Source organism: Haematobia irritans, chromosome 1 (genome assembly GCF_050003625.1).
Source record: "Haematobia irritans isolate KBUSLIRL chromosome 1, ASM5000362v1, whole genome shotgun sequence".
NCBI classification, from domain to species: Eukaryota; Metazoa; Arthropoda; class Insecta; order Diptera; family Muscidae; genus Haematobia; species Haematobia irritans.
Genome location: NC_134397.1, coordinates 27,312,419 through 27,334,542, shown reverse-complemented (window position 1 = coordinate 27,334,542; position 22,124 = coordinate 27,312,419). Strand labels below are relative to the sequence as shown.

Genomic DNA, 22,124 nt, shown 5'->3' with positions numbered 1-22,124 from the left:
AACAATTTTGTAACAAAAAACTGTTTTTGGTACAAAACTTTAAAATTTGAAAGGAATTCAAAAACTAACAAAAGAAGAACGTGGAGTCGAGTATAAACATACATAAATAATTTTATAATATAAACATAAATTTATTTAGGCGTGAACAGTTTTTTACTAGCATTTAACACCATCGCTCTAAAATGCCTTTTATTTTTCTTTAATAATTCATTTTAAAGAAAATAAACTTTTTAAATTGTTTTAGCTGCAAAACTCGAACTTAATGCCCGCTTTTATATTTGAAGGTGTCCGTCAACTCCTCTTGGACTACTTATTAATAAAGAGGAACTAAACTTTGTTTTTATACATTTTACTGTGTAATTTTTCACTATTTCCTCCTTATTTCATTTTACTGTCCCAACTCTAAAAAGAGTATAGTGCCCTTTCGTTATTTTTATGAAGACCCCTGATTTCTTTTAACGAACCATGAAAAAAATTGTGCCCATAATGCCAAAATGATAAACAAAACACATGTCCACACATACATATTCTCTTGGTTCCGAATGTCCATTCTCTTTATTCAAATTAAATAATATTTAGACTTAAGCATATCAAATTTTTGGCCTTATCATAAAACAGTTTTTCGAAACAACATACCGGCGGCTTCACAGAAATTGTCCTCTTTTGATTCTTTCACTGTGTTATGTTGATATCTTTCGTCAACTCTCCCGGTTTCCATTTCTCTCTCTTACTCTCTCTTTCGCTTTGGATAAAATATCACAACATATGTATGTTTAGTCGAAATTTGTAAATTTATATATGTTTGCATTCACACATATGATTTTTATGAAACATTTATGCCCCAAACATAATATATTCTAACATATTAACATAGATGTCCCAAACATTTAGTGTTAGTTTAGGAACATTACATGTTTGCACTTAAATATATTGTGTTTTAAAATTGTGCCCGAAACACACTTTGTTTATATCGGAACATATGAAAAACATATTTTTCTATGAGTGTATATGGTATCCAACAACAATGCAGGAGTTGGTTCATATCAGTCCCTAATTATATATAGCCCCATATAAACCGATCCCCAGATTTGACCTCCGGAGACTCTTAGAGGAGCAAAAGTCATCCGATCCGATTGAAATTTGGTACGTGGTGTTAGTATATTGTCTCTAACAACCATGCCAAAATTGGTCCATATCGGTCCATAATTATATATAGCCCCCATATAAGCCGATCCCCAGATTTGACCTCCGGAGCCTCTTAGAGGAGCAAAATTCATCCGATCCGGTTGAAATTTGGTACGTGGTTTTAGTATATGGTCTCTAACAACCAAGAATTGGTCCATATCGGTCCATAATTTTATAAAGCCGATCCCCAATCACACAAAAATTCATAATCATGGTTGCCACTGGAGCCAAAAATAATCTACCAAAATTTTATTTTTATAGAAAACATTGTCAAAATGTTATTTCTACAGAAAATTTTGTCAAAATCTTATTTCTATAGAATATTTTGTCAAAATTTTATTTCTATAGAAAATTTTGTCCAAATTTTATTTCTATAGAAAATTTTGTCAAAATTTTATTTCTATAGAAAATTTTCAAATAAATATTTTTTATAATTTTTTTTTTGGTGATTTTCAAAGCATTCTAACGACTATTTTCCATAATTCGCAATTTTTTTCTACCATGGCTTTAAAATTTTATTTGACAAAATTTTAATAATTTGTACCATTTTATTAATTTTTACTCTGTTTTTAGCATATTTAAAACAAGAAAAATAAAATAAAATTATCTATTAAAAATATGAAAAAAACGAGTTGTAAAAATTGTATTAAAAGAATTCCCTGTCTAGTTATAATAGAGAACTTCTTTGGCAGGACATTTTTGGAAGTTGTTGTGTCTTTGGAAGAATTTCCAAATTTTTTTGCTGGGTTGTTTACTTAATGATATCAAATTTTCATATAATAATAATTTATTAATTTTTTCTAAGACAAATTCATTCTAATTCCTATTTTTCATAACTCAAATGATCCTCTATTATGTAGCCAAGGTAGAACAATACTCATATGCTGCAAATAACGTTCGTTCATATATAATTTTTCTCGAAATGCTTCACTATCTGCTGAATCACCAACAAAGTTTTCCATATTGGCAACATTCGTGGGATCACATAAAACACCAGCCATTATACAAGTTACAGTTGTTATAGCTAAAATAAAAAAATAATTAATGTAAAATATGGAATTAAAAAAAAAAAATATTTTTACTAACCCCATATACTCCTTTTGATTAAGGATTTATGGATATCCCTTAAACATGGCAGAGGTTTGGAATATTCCAAAATTTTCAAATGCTCCAATAATTGTTGATGATAATATTGAATCATTTCATCAAAACGATTAATTTTCACATCCAATTGTGTCGAAGATAAAATGAAATATAAAAGGTCTTGGGCCACAGAACCATAACGAGGCATTTGAAAATCTACAAAATATGTATCCAGAAGATGGCCATCGTTCTCATCATATTGATACATGATGTTATTGCACCAAAAATCACCATGATTTAAGGCAAAAAATTCATTTTCATCCACATCCCCAGAACGCTCCATATATACCAGATCGGTAAGGCAGGAGAAGAGGGATTCCAATTTTCCATAGTAATCCTCATGGTGGGGTAGCTTTCTAATGGCCGCCAAGACATATTTAAGATTACAATCAAACATTTGTTGAGTCATATCTCGGGTACTCTCGCTAAGAAAACCATGGATATAAGCCTCTTCGTAAGGACCCTTCTCCGATACTCGGACAGCTGAGGCGGCATGCCATTGAGCTAGCTTCTTTAGAGAGCTTTTGGTATGCTGCATATCCAAACCAATTTGTCGTTTGGCATTGCGAAAACCCCTCTTGGCAAGATCTTCCAGTAGTATATATTCCATAGATGTTGGCAGAGTATAAGATCTTGCCCCAAATCGTATATCCACACCTTTCTTGTGATAGAGATTTTCCATTTCGGGTATAACATCACGATACATACCACTTTCCTTTTTGAACATATCCCAGTTAGACATGTGCTCTCGATACATTGCATTGTCATGGGGTACCTTTACCATGAAGCTATGCGATTGTGGCTTATCATCCGATAACAATAAATCCATTTCGACTCTAAGCATTATAGTGGCATAATTTTCTCCCGGTTCCAATGCATTGTAGATTTTGAAATTTCGAATTTCTCTAAAATCACCCACGGTATCATGTAAAGCTTCCTTAAATAGATCCGGCTTTAGCCATGTAGGAATGCTGTTTTCATTGGCCATTTATTGTTTGCTAGAAGTCTCAGATTGTTTTACTGGCTCTTTGTGATTGGAAATAATCAGTTTTGTAAAAGAACTTTCTCTTAAACCTGTTAAAGGGGAAGCTTTTCAAAATTTTTTTATAAGAGCTTTGGAGTTTCACAATAAAAGCTTGTAACATAGAATAATATGCTAATAATTCAAGCAATTTTTTTCATGACGAACTGATTTGGATTGCCCCAATGAAGCCTGGCGGTTCAATGTCTAAGATTATATTCTCACCAAAGTGGAGTAGAATAAAACTCATAAGAAATATCCCGAAGATCTTCATGCGTTTTTTTTTGTCACCAAAATCTTCTCATGCCTTGCATGAGAGGAATGGTACATATCCAGTGTTACCAGAATTTTTGCATCAAAATTACTAGATTACTCCAACCCCCCACCCCCCACCCCTTCCCCTTCAAAAAAGAGCTAAAAATCCACAAAAAATAATGCAAAATATTTTTTGTAGGTCACAAAGTTTTTGAAGTATAAACAAATTAAAAGATATAATTTACTTTAAATATATTTTAATAAAATTGCAGGGAAGGATATATGTAATGCAACAAAGTAAAGCGCCATATTTTTTTAACATGTAGGGTATACACAAATTTTGACAAAATTTTCTAGAAATAAATAGTTGACAAAATTTTCTATAGAAATAAAATATTGACAAAATTTTCTATAGAAATAAAATTTTGCCAAAATTTTCTACAGAAATAAAATTTTGACAAAATTTTCCACAGAAATAACATTTTGATAAACTTTTCTATAGAAATAAAATTTTGACAAAATTATCTTTAGAAATACAATTTTGACAAACTTTTCTATAGAAATAAAATTTTGACAAAATTTTCTACAGAAATAAAATGTTAAAAAATTTTCTATAGAAATAAAATTTTGACAAAATTTTCTATAGAAATAAAATTTTGACAAAATTTTCTATAGAAATAAAATTTTGAAAAAAATTTTTACTGAAATAAAATTTTGACGCAATTCTCTAAAGAAATAAAATTTTGACAAAATTTTCTAAAGAAATAAAATTTTGACATAATTTTTGTATAGAAACAAAATGTTGACAAAATTTTCGATAGAAATAAAGTTTTGACATAATTTTGACTAACTTTTCTATAAAAATAAAATTTTGACAAAATTTTCTATTGAAATAAAATTTTGACAAAATTTTCTATTGAAATAAAATTTTGACAAAATTTTCTATTGAAATAAAATTTTGACAAAATTTTCTATTGAAATAAAATTTTGACACAATTTTCATAGAAATAAAATTTTGATATAATTTTTGTATAGAACTAAAATTTTGACATAATTTTTGTGTAGAAATAAAATTTTGACATAATTTTTGTGTAGAAATAAAATTTTGACAAAATTTTTCCTATAGAAATACAATTTTGACAAAATTTTCTATAAAATGTTGACAAAATTTTCTATAGAAATAAAATTTTGATAAAATTTTCCACAGAAATAAAATTTTGACAAAATTTTCCACGGAAATAAAATTTTGATAAAATTTTTTATAGAAAACAAATTTTGACAAATTTTTCTATAGAAATAAAATTTTGACAAAATTTTCTACAGAAATAAAATGTTAAACAATTTTCTATAGAAATAAAATTTTGAAAAAATTTTCTGTTTAGTAGATTGGTAACATTCTGGATGTTTTGATAGATTTTCTTCTCGAACTAAGAGGTACTTCAATTTTCTATAAACGTACAATTTTGACAAAATTTTCTATGAAAATAAAATTTTGACAAAATTTTCTATAGAAACAAAATTTTGATAAACTTTTCTATAGAAATAAAATTTTGGTAAAATTTTCTACAGAAATAAAATTTTGACATAATTTTTATACAAACAAAATTTTGACAAACTTTTCGATAGAATAAAATTTTCTATAGAAATTAAATGTCTACAAAATTTTCTATAGAAATAAATTTTTGATATAATTTTGTATAAAAGTAAAATTTTGAAATAAAATTTTCTATAGAAATAAAATTTTGATATAATTTTGTATAAAAGTAAAATTTTGAAATAATTTTTGTGTAGAAATAAAATATTGACAATATTTTCTTGAGAAATATAATTTTTACAAACTTTCCTATAGAAATCCAATTTTGACATAATCTTCTATTAAATAATATTTTGACAACAATTTCCATAGAAATAAAATTTTGACAAAAATTTCCATAGAAATAAAATTGTGACAAACTTTTCTATAGAAATAAAACTTTGACAAAATTTTCTGTTTGGTAGATTGGTAACATTCTGGATGTTTTGATAGATTTTCTTCTCGAACTAAGAGGTACTTCAATTTTCTATAGAAATAAAATTTTGGAAAAATTTTCTATAGAAATAAAATTTTGACAAATTTTTCTATAAAAATAAAATTTTAACAAAATTTTCTATTGAAGTAAATTTTTGATAAACTTTTCTATAGAAATAAAATTTTGACAGAAATAATATATATTTTCTATAGAAATAAAATTTTGACAAAATTTTCTATAGAAATAAAATTTTGAAAAAAATTTTTACTGAAATAAAATTTTGACGCAATTCTCTAAAGAAATAAAATTTTGACAAAATTTTCTAAAGAAATAAAATTTTGACATAATTTTTGTATAGAAACAAAATGTTGACAAAATTTTCGATAGAAATAAAGTTTTGACATAATTTTGACTAACTTTTCTATAAAAATAAAATTTTGACAAAATTTTCTATTGAAATAAAATTTTGACAAAATTTTCTATTGAAATAAAATTTTGACAAAATTTTCTATTGAAATAAAATTTTGACAAAATTTTCTATTGAAATAAAATTTTGACACAATTTTCATAGAAATAAAATTTTGATATAATTTTTGTATAGAACTAAAATTTTGACATAATTTTTGTGTAGAAATAAAATTTTGACATAATTTTTGTGTAGAAATAAAATTTTGACAAAATTTTTCCTATAGAAGTACAATTTTGACAAAATTTTCTATAAAATGTTGACAAAATTTTCTATAGAAATAAAATTTTGATAAAATTTTCCACAGAAATAAAATTTTGACAAAATTTTCCACGGAAATAAAATTTTGATAAAATTTTTTATAGAAAACAAATTTTGACAAATTTTTCTATAGAAATAAAATTTTGACAAAATTTTCTACAGAAATAAAATGTTAAACAATTTTCTATAGAAATAAAATTTTGAAAAAATTTTCTGTTTAGTAGATTGGTAACATTCTGGATGTTTTGATAGATTTTCTTCTCGAACTAAGAGGTACTTCAATTTTCTATAAACGTACAATTTTGACAAAATTTTCTATGAAAATAAAATTTTGACAAAATTTTCTATAGAAACAAAATTTTGATAAACTTTTCTATAGAAATAAAATTTTGGTAAAATTTTCTACAGAAATAAAATTTTGACATAATTTTTATACAAACAAAATTTTGACAAACTTTTCGATAGAATAAAATTTTCTATAGAAATTAAATGTCTACAAAATTTTCTATAGAAATAAATTTTTGATATAATTTTGTATAAAAGTAAAATTTTGAAATAAAATTTTCTATAGAAATAAAATTTTGATATAATTTTGTATAAAAGTAAAATTTTGAAATAATTTTTGTGTAGAAATAAAATATTGACAATATTTTCTTGAGAAATATAATTTTTACAAACTTTCCTATAGAAATACAATTTTGACATAATCTTCTATTAAATAATATTTTGACAACAATTTCCATAGAAATAAAATTTTGACAAAAATTTCCATAGAAATAAAATTGTGACAAACTTTTCTATAGAAATAAAACTTTGACAAAATTTTCTGTTTGGTAGATTGGTAACATTCTGGATGTTTTGATAGATTTTCTTCTCGAACTAAGAGGTACTTCAATTTTCTATAGAAATAAAATTTTGGAAAAATTTTCTATAGAAATAAAATTTTGACAAATTTTTCTATAAAAATAAAATTTTAACAAAATTTTCTATTGAAGTAAATTTTTGATAAACTTTTCTATAGAAATAAAATTTTGACAGAAATAATATATATTTTCTATAGAAATAAAATTTTGACAAAATTTTCTATAGAAATAAAATTTTGAAAAAAATTTTTACTGAAATAAAATTTTGACGCAATTCTCTAAAGAAATAAAATTTTGACAAAATTTTCTAAAGAAATAAAATTTTGACATAATTTTTGTATAGAAACAAAATGTTGACAAAATTTTCGATAGAAATAAAGTTTTGACATAATTTTGACTAACTTTTCTATAAAAATAAAATTTTGACAAAATTTTCTATTGAAATAAAATTTTGACAAAATTTTCTATTGAAATAAAATTTTGACAAAATTTTCTATTGAAATAAAATTTTGACAAAATTTTCTATTGAAATAAAATTTTGACACAATTTTCATAGAAATAAAATTTTGATATAATTTTTGTATAGAACTAAAATTTTGACATAATTTTTGTGTAGAAATAAAATTTTGACATAATTTTTGTGTAGAAATAAAATTTTGACAAAATTTTTCCTATAGAAATACAATTTTGACAAAATTTTCTATAAAATGTTGACAAAATTTTCTATAGAAATAAAATTTTGATAAAATTTTCCACAGAAATAAAATTTTGACAAAATTTTCCACGGAAATAAAATTTTGATAAAATTTTTTATAGAAAACAAATTTTGACAAATTTTTCTATAGAAATAAAATTTTGACAAAATTTTCTACAGAAATAAAATGTTAAACAATTTTCTATAGAAATAAAATTTTGAAAAAATTTTCTGTTTAGTAGATTGGTAACATTCTGGATGTTTTGATAGATTTTCTTCTCGAACTAAGAGGTACTTCAATTTTCTATAAACGTACAATTTTGACAAAATTTTCTATGAAAATAAAATTTTGACAAAATTTTCTATAGAAACAAAATTTTGATAAACTTTTCTATAGAAATAAAATTTTGGTAAAATTTTCTACAGAAATAAAATTTTGACATAATTTTTATACAAACAAAATTTTGACAAACTTTTCGATAGAATAAAATTTTCTATAGAAATTAAATGTCTACAAAATTTTCTATAGAAATAAATTTTTGATATAATTTTGTATAAAAGTAAAATTTTGAAATAAAATTTTCTATAGAAATAAAATTTTGATATAATTTTGTATAAAAGTAAAATTTTGAAATAATTTTTGTGTAGAAATAAAATATTGACAATATTTTCTTGAGAAATATAATTTTTACAAACTTTCCTATAGAAATACAATTTTGACATAATCTTCTATTAAATAATATTTTGACAACAATTTCCATAGAAATAAAATTTTGACAAAAATTTCCATAGAAATAAAATTGTGACAAACTTTTCTATAGAAATAAAACTTTGACAAAATTTTCTGTTTGGTAGATTGGTAACATTCTGGATGTTTTGATAGATTTTCTTCTCGAACTAAGAGGTACTTCAATTTTCTATAGAAATAAAATTTTGGAAAAATTTTCTATAGAAATAAAATTTTGACAAATTTTTCTATAAAAATAAAATTTTAACAAAATTTTCTATTGAAGTAAATTTTTGATAAACTTTTCTATAGAAATAAAATTTTGACAGAAATAATATATATTTTCTATAGAAATAAAATTTTGACAAAATTTTCTATAGAAATAAAATTTTGAAAAAAATTTTTACTGAAATAAAATTTTGACGCAATTCTCTAAAGAAATAAAATTTTGACAAAATTTTCTAAAGAAATAAAATTTTGACATAATTTTTGTATAGAAACAAAATGTTGACAAAATTTTCGATAGAAATAAAGTTTTGACATAATTTTGACTAACTTTTCTATAAAAATAAAATTTTGACAAAATTTTCTATTGAAATAAAATTTTGACAAAATTTTCTATTGAAATAAAATTTTGACAAAATTTTCTATTGAAATAAAATTTTGACAAAATTTTCTATTGAAATAAAATTTTGACACAATTTTCATAGAAATAAAATTTTGATATAATTTTTGTATAGAACTAAAATTTTGACATAATTTTTGTGTAGAAATAAAATTTTGACATAATTTTTGTGTAGAAATAAAATTTTGACAAAATTTTTCCTATAGAAATACAATTTTGACAAAATTTTCTATAAAATGTTGACAAAATTTTCTATAGAAATAAAATTTTGATAAAATTTTCCACAGAAATAAAATTTTGACAAAATTTTCCACGGAAATAAAATTTTGATAAAATTTTTTATAGAAAACAAATTTTGACAATTTTTCTATAGAAATAAAATTTTGACAAAATTTTCTACAGAAATAAAATGTTAAACAATTTTCTATAGAAATAAAATTTTGAAAAAATTTTCTGTTTAGTAGATTGGTAACATTCTGGATGTTTTGATAGATTTTCTTCTCGAACTAAGAGGTACTTCAATTTTCTATAAACGTACAATTTTGACAAAATTTTCTATGAAAATAAAATTTTGACAAAATTTTCTATAGAAACAAAATTTTGATAAACTTTTCTATAGAAATAAAATTTTGGTAAAATTTTCTACAGAAATAAAATTTTGACATAATTTTATACAAACAAAATTTTGACAAACTTTTCGATAGAATAAAATTTTCTATAGAAATTAAATGTCTACAAAATTTTCTATAGAAATAAATTTTTGATATAATTTTGTATAAAAGTAAAATTTTGAAATAAAATTTTCTATAGAAATAAAATTTTGATATAATTTTGTATAAAAGTAAAATTTTGAAATAATTTTTGTGTAGAAATAAAATATTGACAATATTTTCTTGAGAAATATAATTTTTACAAACTTTCCTATAGAAATACAATTTTGACATAATCTTCTATTAAATAATATTTTGACAACAATTTCCATAGAAATAAAATTTTGACAAAAATTTCCATAGAAATAAAATTGTGACAAACTTTTCTATAGAAATAAAACTTTGACAAAATTTTCTGTTTGGTAGATTGGTAACATTCTGGATGTTTTGATAGATTTTCTTCTCGAACTAAGAGGTACTTCAATTTTCTATAGAAATAAAATTTTGGAAAAATTTTCTATAGAAATAAAATTTTGACAAATTTTTCTATAAAAATAAAATTTTAACAAAATTTTCTATTGAAGTAAATTTTTGATAAACTTTTCTATAGAAATAAAATTTTGACAAAAATAATATATATAGAAATAAAATTTTGACAGAAATAACATTTTGACAACATTTTCTATAGAAATAAAATTTTGACAAAAATTTCTACCCAACACAATTGTCGCTAATAGGAGAGATGGTAATAACTAGTATTGTAAATACTGAAATAAACTTCTAAAATAATAAAATAAAACATTTCTTTCAAAAACAAAAAATATTTTTTCATATAATCACAAAAGTTTGATCAAAAATTTGTTTTGCATGGTCATTAGAGACCATATACTAACACCGTGTACCAAATTTCAGCCGGATCGGATGAAATTTGCTTCTCTTAGAGGCTCCGCAAGCCAAATCGAGGGATCGGTTTATATGGGGGCTATTATAATTATTGACCGATGTGGACCAATTTGTGCACAGTAGTTAGACACCATATACTTACATCATGTACCAAATTTCAGCCGGATCGGATGAAATTTGCTTCTCTTAGAAGCTCCGCAAGCCAAATCTGGGGATCGGTTTATATGGGGGCTATATATAATTATGTATCGATGTGGACCAATTTTTGCATAGTTGTTATAGATCATATGCTGACACCATGTACCAAATTTCAGTCGGATCGGATGAAATTTGCTTCTCTTAGAGGCTCCGCAAGCGAAATCTGGGGATCGGTTTATATGAGGGCTATATATAATTATGTATCGATGTGGACCAATTTTTGCATTGTTTTTAGAGATAATATACTAACACCATGTACCAAATTTCAGCCGGATCGGATGAAATTTGCTTCTCTTAGAGGCTCCGCAAGCCAAATTTAGAGGTCCGTTTATATGGGGGCTATACGTAAAAGTAGACCGATATAGCCCATTTGCAATACCATCCGACCTACATCAATAACAACTACTTGTGCCAAGTTTCAAGTCGATAGCTTGTTTCCTTCGGAAGTTAGCGTGATTTCAACAGACGGACGGACGGACGAACATGCTCAGATCGACTCAGAATTTCACCACGACCCAGAATATATGTACTTTATGGGGTCTTAGAGCAATATTTCGATGTGTTACAAACGGAATGACAAAGTTAATATACACCCATCCTATGATGGAGTGTATAATAAAGATGAAAATCATTGGCGCCAAATCATGGTCATTTTAACCATACAGTAGTTCATTCTTACTATTTTTGGGAATCGTACGAAAATTTTCTTTTGCGTTAGTACATATTGAACTAATGTGTACGGTCATTGAACTTTATACCCACGTTTAGTTCATAAAATGTTTGAGACGTAAACTGACGGAAATTGTTTTCTGTGTATATATCTTTCGTCCGGTATGCACTTTGCTTCAGGGCATAACGGGTTTCAACGTTTTTAGATGTATGGCATTTTGTTGTTCAAAAAAAAAAACAAGAACATTTGCCAACGTTGTTTTAGTATTCCCAATATATATTTACTTCAGTTGACAACACTGTTGTGAATGAAAGCTCTCACTATTGAGCTTTCAAAGAGAGATAAACAAAAATTATCATAACAACCAATAATATTAATGTTATGAAATTAATTTTCATTGTATATTGAGGAAGATCAGAAAAAACACGCATAAGACTTTCAGTTGTAAAAATAGTGTCGCGTGGCTTTAATTGATCAATATTAACGAGGCGAAGTCAATATTTGAGATATTCGTACTTAATTATTTACAAACACACATTATGTCTAATAATGGAACAAGTAGCATACCACAGTGGATAACAGCAAATATTTTTGAGAATGTTCTGAAAGAGGCGGTTAAAGATTTTCAAGCTATAAACGGATTTCGAGTCTATCCAGCTTTAAAGCCAGGAGAAAATTATGCTTCCAATATGTTGAAGATAGAGTTGGACATTAAATCTAAAGACAAATTAGAGAAAAAACAAACATTCATGCTGAAAGTACCCAATAATTATGAGATAATGAACGATCAATGGATAGCTTGGGGTCTATTCGAAACCGAGTCGGAAATGTATCATAAAATAATACCAGAATTTGAAAAACTCTATAAACTGCATGGAGTCGAAGTGAAATTTGGAGCTAAAATATATACATTAGCAATCGACGATAATCATATTGTCTTGGAAGATTTAACCCGAACTGGATATCGAACCCTGAAACGACAAAATGGTTTGGATATGGATCATTGTAAAAGTGTTCTCAAAAAAATGGCCCAATGGCATGCAGCTTCGGCTGTATGTAGCCAGTTAAGAGATAATTTTCGTTTGAAAAGGGGTATTCTTAATGAAAATGCCAAAGAGTTATTGAATAAAATGTTCACAGATGCTATGGAAGGTCTATTAATGGCTGTGAAACAATTACCTCAAAATCACGACTATTTAGAGAAAATCTCTAAATTAAGTAAAACTGTAGCTGAATATCTTCGTAAAAATTTCCAAGAGGATGCAACCGAATTTAATGTTTTAAATCATGGTGATTGTTGGTCCAACAATATTATGTTCAAATATGATGCCGATAATCATTTGGAATCTACATATTTTGTTGATTTCCAAGTACCTCTATGGGGTTCTCCAGCTATGGATTTGTATTATTTTATATTTTCTTCAAGTAAATTGGAATTAAAAATTAATCATTTCAATGAAATGATTAAATATTATCATGACAATTTAGTAGCAAATTTAATTATATTGAAATATGAAAAAGAAATGCCGACTTTGAGGAGTATTCATCAGATGTTAATTAAATATGGCATATGGGGTAAGTTGCAAAGAGGTTTTTTGGTCTTATAAACTAGTAATATGAATTTGTATAAAATATTTTATTTCTTAACAAGATTTTTTTGCCTATAAGGCGTTGAGAAATAAGAACAATTTAAAGGGTGATACTGTCAAAATTTGTTCAAGGGAAAACGCGTGTAAATCGGTGAAATCGTTTATTTAAAAAATCAAATTAAATTTCTTTTTCAAGTTCAATTAGTATAAAATTAAGGAACAATATTCAGGTAGGCTTTCGTTTTTCCAAATCCGAATTGCCGGGCCTCACGCTTGACACCTGCCATCAGATTTTGTACAGACACCTTGTCCACCTTCTTCGCCGCAGAAAGCCAGTTTGCCTTGAACTGCTGCTCGTCCTTAGCAGTTTTTTGGTTTTCTTTAGGTTCCGCTTGACAATAGCCCAGTATTTCTCAATTGGGCGGAGCTTTGGCGTGTTGGGAGGGTTCTTGTCCTTGGGAACCACCTGCACGTTGTTGGCGGCGTACCACTCCATGGCCTTTTTACCGTAATGGCAAGATGCCAAATCCGGCCAAAACAGTACGGAACAACCGTGTTTCTTCAGGAAAGGCAGCAGACGTTTATTCAAACATCCTTTCACGTAAATTTCTTGGTTGACAGTTTCGGAAGCTATGAAAATGCTGCTTTTCAAGCCACAGGTACAGATGGCTTGCCAAACCAGATATTTCTTTGCGAACTTTGACAGTTTTATGTGCTTGAAAATATCTGCTACCTTTCCCCTTCCTTTTGCCGTATAAAACTCCTGTCCCGGAAGCTGGAATTTTCGTCGTCCATTACCACGCAGTCAAACTTCGTCAGCATCGTCGTGTACAGCCTCCGGGATCGCGCTTTGGCCGTCGTATTTTGTTTATCATCGCGATTTGGAGTCACTACCTTCTTGTAAGTCGATAGTCCGGCTCGTTTTTTGGCTCGATGTACGGTTGTAGACGATACACCCAGCTTATTTGCGGCATCTCGGAGAGAGAGGTTAGGGTTTCGCTTGAAACTACCGGCAACTCTCTTTGTCGTCTCAGCGGCTTCCGGTTTTCGATTTCCCCCCGATCCAGACTTCCTGGCTATCGACAAACGTTCCCCAAACACTTTAATTACATATGTAACGGTTGATTTGGCAACGTTTTAGCGATTTTGCAAGCTTTGCGTGCGAGTAGCTCGGATTTTCGCGATGCGCGAGCAAAATTTTGATACGCTGCTCTTCTTGCTTGGACGGCATTTTGACAACTGAAGAGTGAATTCCAAAATCAAAATAGGAGCAACATTCTACACACACACCTTCAAAATGAGGGGTGTTCAGGTTTTTTAAATGCAAAATTGAAAGAAATACGTCAAGTTTATATTGACCAAATTTTGACCGTATCATCCTTTAACAGTTTTTTGTTTTTATTAAATCGATAGTATTATCGCTCTAAATAGAAAAAAATCAGTTGTAAAACTAAGCTAAACTCAAAAAAAGGTTAACTTGAGAACAAATTTTTGGACTGTTCCTCAAGGATTTTGGTATGGATTCGGTGGCAATGATGCGGCTTCTTTGAAATAAAGACATTTTTTAGCGACTTATCTGGCTTTCAATCTAGAATCAATAAAATTAAAATTAGGATACAGCTCTCATTCATTAAAATTTCATCCTCTTTTCACGGTATATTAAAAAAGCTCGTCACGTACAAACAAATGCCAATTTAAAAATCCAAATTATAACGGATACTTCAAAGAAAGAAAAATGCTTTCCTAATTCCAAAAACAACGTTAAACCAAAGATGCTAAATCCTCAAAATATATTGGAAGCGTTATATCCTAAATCTAAAGATTGAATATCTCAGTTAATTTAAGGACTATTTCTTTACATAAAAAATGTATTTCTCTACTTTAAGGAACATTTGCCTTAGTTCAAAGACATAAAATTTTAACGGAGGGATGTAAATTTCCAAAATGTGTGTCCGATATTTAGTAAAAAAATATTTGAAGCACAGATTATAAACTTACTAGCATTTAACACCATTTTAAATGCATTTAAAATTTATCGTATTTAGAAATACAAATAAATTCGAATTTTTATAAAGGAATAATTTTGTACTTAATTTCATTTGTACTTTAATTAAAATTTCATTATTTTAAAGAAATTTCCCCTTGACATTTTGTAAATTCCTTATCCTAAAATTTAGGTTGCCTTATCTTCAATATCGCGTAAATATTTTTTTAAGTGTAGAGAGACCGATATAGATCGCCTTAGGGTTCTAATTAATATAAGTTATATAAAGAAGGAAAGGGCAGACAACCAGGGCTAGACTGACTAAGACTCGGACTAGCCCTGACTGTATATAATGCTGACAAATTTTATTATATTATGACCATATATTAGTGTAGGGTAGTGTATATATATATCTTTGAATCTGATTTTACATATGGAAGCTCAAAACTTTCTGTGAAAGTAGAGAGTATGGCATAATATTGACAGGTCTGTCCAACTCTAGATTTTCTTACTTGTTTCCATTTGTGTATTGTGTTTACCTTCTAAAAAATGATTTAATTAAAATTTTTATTCTTTTCCTTCTTTAGGTATCCTCATTGTTGGATCAATCATGGCTGGAGCCTTATGTGAGCCGCGTGATGTTGCCAATCTAGATCTGCTTATGGGTGATTCAGAAGATTCTGCAAAATTTAAAGAAAATATGTTTCTAAATAAACGATATTTGGAACACATTCAAGTAATCATACCTTGGTTGAATTCAAGGGGAGGATTAGATTTTTAGAAATAAAAAAAAAATAAATAAAAAAAAATATAATTCAAAAATTTAGATTTATTCTGACAAAAATTTCGTGCCCATTAAAAAATAACATGTTAAAATTTTATTAAATAGTCTTATTTATATTTTACTCACATTAGTATGGGTTTACACAGAATAAAGCTTCAGGCTATTCAAAGTTGCGTGCAGAAAAAAAAACTATGGTTTCCACGATTTTATTCGACGAGCAAACTTATATGATTGTAGCGACCATATAATATTTTCACATGGTAAACATGGGGCTAATAATATCGAGATTCATGAACTTAAGTGAATCATTCTTATTAAAGATATGAAATCTACTAAAGCTTGGATTGCATGAGGAAATGGGACATTACGGCCCTACATAATTCTTGCTATGAATAAAATGCCAATAGCACAGGTTTTTCTAAATTAATTTTTTCGTTTTTGTTTGCTAACAGCATCAAGTAGTCTAGACCTTGAATGGATTAATTTTATTATGTTATCTGTACCTATATTCCCCCATTCTTCCATTAACATTGTACCAAACTTCATCAAAATCGGTAAATAATAGTGACCGGAATACTGCGAACAACAAATACATGGACAGAAAGACGGACACCAAGGGCTAATCCGATTCAGGAGAAGATTCTGAGTCGATCGGAATATATTTTATGGAATATATTTTATGTGATTTGTGGTATAATGGAGTGAATTTTTTAGAAGCAAATTTTTGAAAAAAATTTCCTATAGAACTAAAATTTTGAAAAAAATTTCTATTTAAATCATATTTTGACAAAATTTTCTATGGAAATACAATTTTGGCAAAATTTTCTATAGAAATACAATTTTGACAAAATTTCTTATGAAAATAAAATTTGGACACAATTTTCTATAGAAATAAAATTTTAACAAAATTTTCTATGGAAATACAATTTTAACAAAATTTCTTATCGAAATAAAATTATTATTATTATTACTTTATTTGGGAGCCACCGTGGTGCAATGGTTAGCATGCCCGTCTTGCATACACAAGGTCGTAGGTTCGATTCCTGCTACGACCGAACACCAAAAAGTTTTTCAGCGGTGGATTATCCCACCTCAGTAATGCTGGTGACATTTCTGAGGGTTTCAAAGTTTCTCTAAGTGGTTTCACGCCGCTGAACGCCGTTCGGACTCGGCTATAAAAAGGAGGTCCCTTGTCATTGAGCTTAACATGGAATCGGGCAGCACTGAATAGTCTAAGTGAGCCTGATACATCGTGCTGCCACATAACCTAACCTAACCTAACCTAACCATTATTAGTTTATTTAAAATCATAATAAATTATGAAGATAAATACAAAAAATAAAGGTACTAACAACTAACGTGAAAATAAAATTTTCTCTAGAAATAAAATTTTGACATTTTTTTTATAGAAATAAAATTTTGGCCAAATTTTTTTATAGAAATAAAATTTGACAACATGCAGAAAAAAAATTTTGAAAAAAATTTTTATAGAAATAACATTTTGATAAAATTTTCTGTAGAAAAAAATTTTTGAATAAAAATTTGTATAGAAATAAAATTTTGACAACGTTGTCTATAGAAATGAAATTTTGAGAATACTTTTTATGGAAATAAAATGTTGACAAATTTTCTAGAGAAATAAAATTTTGACAAAATTTTCTATAGAAGTAAAGTTTGTTAAAATTTTATATAGAAATAAAATTTTGAAAAAAGGTTTGTATAGAAATAAAATTTAAATAAAATTTTCTATGGAAATAAAATTTTGACAAACTTTCTATATAAATAATTTTTTTTTATAGAAATATAATTTGACAAAGTTTTTTATAGAAATAAAATGTTCTATAGATATAAAATTTTAAAAACAATTTCTATATAAGATATGTTGTTTGGGGTATAATGGAGTGAATTTTCTTTAGAAATAAAATTTTGACAAAATTAGCCATGGAAATAAAATTTTGACAAAATTTTCTATAGAAATTAAATTTTAACAAAATTTCTTATGGAAACAAAATGTTGATACAATTTTCTTTAAAAATAAAATTTTGAAAAATGTTTCTATAGAAATAAAATTTTGAAAAAATTTTCTATAGAGATAACATTTTGTCAAAATATTTTATAGAAATAAAATTTGACAACATGCAGAAATAAAATTTTGAAAAAAAAATTATAGAAATAAAATTTGGTTAAAATTTTCTATAGAAATACATTTTTGAATAAAAATTTGTATAAAAATAAAATTTTGACAACATTGTCTATAGAAATGAAATTTTGAAAATACTTTTTATGGACATAATATTTTGACAAAATTTTCTATAGAAATAAAATTTTGACAAAATTTTCTATAGGAATAAAATTTTGACAAAATTTCTCATGGAAATAAATGTTTGATACAATTTTCTAAAGAAATGAAATTTTAACTAAATCTTCTATAGAAATAAAATTTTGACAAAATTTTCTATAGAAATAAAGTTTGATAAAATTCTTTATAGAAATAAAATTTTTACAAAATTTGCTGTAGAAATAAAATTTTGACAATATTTTCTATGGAAATAAAATTTTGACAAAAGTTTCTTTAGAAATAAAATGTTGACAAAATTTCTTATGGAAATAACATATTGATACTTTTTTCTGTAGAAATAAAATTTGACATTTTTTTATAGAAATAAAATTTTTACAAAATCTTCTATAGATATAAAGTTTTGAAAAAAAAATCTATAGAAATAAAAGAAACTTATGTATGGAAATACAATTTTGGAAAAAAATATGTTTATTTTTGGTAGTTTTTTCGAAAACTTTTCTCCCAATTTTGGTAGATTATTTCTGGCTTGAGTGGCAACCGTGCTTGGGGAGGATCTTTGAGGAGCAAACTGCATCCGAACTGGTATGACTACTATCTACCATGCAAAAATTTGAGAATATCGGCCATTAATTATGCAGTGAAACTTCTGAAAGGTGGACACCCACGGTCGCCTAAATTTTGTCCAGGTACGAGAGGTAAATTTTTATATGTTAATATAGCAAACGTCCCCAGACAACTGTCCATGCTTGGGAGGTGTCCGGTTATCAGAGTGTCCAAGTATGAGAGGTTTCACTGTATATAGCTCCCATATAAACCGATCCAGTTGAAAGTCGGTACGCAATGTCAGTATATGCTTTTTACTATTCGTGCCCAAATAGGTCCATATCGTCTCATAATTATATATAGCCTCTCAAATTGTAATTGCGGTCTCATGGAGAAATAACTTTCATCTGAACTTAAGGCCGTATATTCTTGTTTGGAATTATTCTATTGTCATGCCATGATCTACGGTATGTGCATATTCACCCTACTAATCATACATAATTTTAAAATTCTTTGCATTTTATTTTAAATATCTGTGTATTACTTATTTTTATTTACTAATGACAGAAGCTTTTTTCATTGACCTTCAAGTAAGCCACGATTTAAAAGCAATGCCAATATAGCTTCCATATGTTTCCGATAACGAGGATTAGAATACATTAATCGTTTAAAGGTCAAATCATCACCTGTGCCAGAGATAAAGTTATACAGCTTTGCATTGTTAGTGGGATCACATAAAACTATGGCCATAACATTAATGGCGGTAGCAAAAGCTGAAATGGAAAGATGGAAAATATGTATGTAATATTATAAAATTAAATTTAATAAATATCAATTGTTTTATTAAGCTAGACATTTATTAAAAAGAAAAAGATCGAATAAAACACCAAGAAACAATAATTAAATTTAATATATTTTTATTTATTTTAATTTGGTTAGGATTTCAAATTATTATAATGTTTTTTAATTGTATTCAAATAAATTAATATAATCTATTTTATGTTAATCATACATGCACAGATTAGTCCATATGGTAATTTTAGCAGGTAATATAAAAAATTATGCGAAAGGTTTCAATTGGTATGAGAAAAGGTTTCTAGGTTTCTAAGGTTTCTAACCCGATTCAGGAGGTGATCCTGAGTCGATCGGAATGTATTTTAAAGGACCAAAATCGTATTTTCCGGTACATATTTTGCAGATACTATGTGGTTTGCGGTATGATGGAATGAATTTTCTTTAGAAATAAAATTTTGAAAAATTTTCCTATAGAATTTAATTTTAACAAAATTTTCTATGGAAATAAAATTTTGACAAAATTTTCTATGGAAAAAAAATTTTAAAAAAATTTTCTATGGAAATAAAATTTTGACAAATTTTTTTGTTGAAATATAATTTTGATAAAATCTTCAATAGATATAAAGTTTTGAAAAACAATTTTTATATAAATAAAATTTTAACAAAATTTTCTATATAAATAAAATTTTGAAAAAATTTTCTATATAAATAAAATTTTGACAAAATTTTTTATAAAAATAATATTTTGACAAAATTTCTTATGGAAATAAAATTGTGACACAATATTCTATAGAAATAAAATTTGTTTTATTTCTATAGAATTTTTTTTTCTTTCAAAATTTTATATCTATAGAAGATTTTGTCAAAATTTTATTTCTATAAAAAAATTTTGTCAAATTTTATTTTTTAGAATATTTTGTCAAAATTTTATTTCTATAGAAAATTTTGTCAACATTTTATTTCTTTAAAAAAAAATTTGTTAAAATTATATTTCTATAGAAAATTTTGTCTATTTTATTTTTATTTCTTTCTATAGAATTATTTCTATAGAATTTTTTTTTCTTTCAAAATTTTATATCTATAGAAGATTTTGTCAAAATTTTATTTCTATAAAAAAATTTTGTCAAATTTTATTTTTTAGAATATTTTGTCAAAATTTTATTTCTATAGAAAATTTTGTCAACATTTTATTTCTTTAAAAAAAAATTTGTTAAAATTATATTTCTATAGAAAATTTTGTCTAAATTTTATTTCTATAAAAAACTTGGTCAAAATTATATTCCTATAGAAAATTTTCTCAAAATTTTATTTCTATAGAATAGAAATAACATTTTGACAAATGTTATTTCTATAGAAAATTTTGTCGAAATTTTCTGGCAGTAGGAAATTTAGCCAATATTTTATGGCTATAGAAAATGTTGTCAAAATTTTATTTCTATAAAAAAACTTGGTCAAAATTATATGGCAGTAGAAAATTTTGTCAAAATTTTAGTTTCTACAGGAAATTTTGTCAAACTTTTATTTCAACAGAAAATTTTGTCAAAATTTTATTTTTACAGAAAATTTTGTCAAAATTTTATTTCTATTGAAAATTTTGTCTAAATTTTATTTCTACAGAAAATGTTGTCAACATTTTGTTTCTACAGAAAATTTTGTCAAACTTTTATTTTAACAGAAAATTTTGTCAAAATTTTATTTCTACAGAAAATTTTGTCGAAATTTTGACAGTAGAAAAATTTGTCGAAATTTTATGGCAGTAGAAATTTTTATTTACATTTTATTACTATAGAAAATTTTGTCAAAATTTTATTACTATAGACATTTTTGTAAAATATTTTTTGCTATAGAAAATTTTGTTAATAATTTATTATTTTTATAGAAAATTAATAATTTATATTTATATAGAATTTATTATTTATTATAATTTATTATTTATATAGAAAATTTTGTTAATAGTTTTAACGAAATTAAATAGAAATTTTCTGGCAGTAGGAAATTTTGTCAATATTTTATGGTGATAGAAAATCTTGTAAAAATTTTATTTCTGTAGAACATTTTGTCAACATTTTATGGCAGTAGAAAATTTTGTCAAAATTTTATGGCTATGGAAAATTTTGTCAAAATTTTATGGCTATGGAAAATTTTGTCAAAATTTTATGACTATAGAAAACTTTGTCAAAATTTGGTGATAGAAAATCTTGTCAAAATTTTATTTCTGTAGAACATTTTGTCAACATTTTATGGCAGTAGAAAATTTTGTCAAAATTTTATTTCTATAGAAAACTTTGTCAAAATTTCATTGCAATAGACAATTTTGTCAAAACTTTATTTCAATAGAAAATTTTGTCAAATTTTTATTTCTATAGCAAATTTTGTCAAAATTTTATTTCTATAGAAAATTTGGCAAAGTTTTATTTCTATAGAAAATTTTTTCAAAATTTTTTTCGGCAGAGTTTTGGC

The 22,124-nt window shown here is 25.8% G+C and overlaps 2 protein-coding genes across 2 annotated transcripts; one reads left to right on the top strand and one right to left on the bottom strand.

Moving 5' to 3' along the window:
• Positions 1-1,713: 1,713 nt before the first annotated feature.
• Positions 1,714-3,379, bottom strand: LOC142220489 (uncharacterized). Its single transcript, XM_075289667.1, has 2 exons — positions 2,272-3,379; positions 1,714-2,209 (listed from the first exon to the last, which is right to left on the bottom strand). The coding sequence occupies exons 1-2, from the start codon at positions 3,314-3,316 to the stop codon at positions 2,016-2,018; spliced, it is 1,239 nt and encodes a 412-aa protein (XP_075145782.1). The 5' UTR covers positions 3,317-3,379; the 3' UTR covers positions 1,714-2,015.
• Positions 3,380-12,055: 8,676 nt separating this feature from the next.
• Positions 12,056-16,129, top strand: LOC142220488 (uncharacterized). The gene is made up of 2 exons (XM_075289666.1): positions 12,056-13,245; positions 15,831-16,129. Exons 1-2 carry the CDS (start codon positions 12,210-12,212, stop codon positions 16,022-16,024), a joined length of 1,230 nt encoding a protein of 409 aa, XP_075145781.1. The 5' UTR covers positions 12,056-12,209; the 3' UTR covers positions 16,025-16,129.
• Positions 16,130-22,124: the final 5,995 nt, after the last annotated feature.

Coding starts and splice junctions, on each gene's coding strand:
- LOC142220488 (XM_075289666.1), top strand. CDS start 12,210: ATGTCTAATAATGGAACAAGTAGCATACCACAGTGGATAACAGCAAAT. Junction 13,246..15,830: donor AATTAAATATGGCATATGGG/GTAAGTTGCAAA, acceptor TTCCTTCTTTAG/GTATCCTCATTGTTGGATCA.
- LOC142220489 (XM_075289667.1), bottom strand. CDS start 3,316: ATGGCCAATGAAAACAGCATTCCTACATGGCTAAAGCCGGATCTATTT. Junction 2,210..2,271: donor AATCAAAAGGAGTATATGGG/GTTAGTAAAAAT, acceptor TTTTTATTTTAG/CTATAACAACTGTAACTTGT.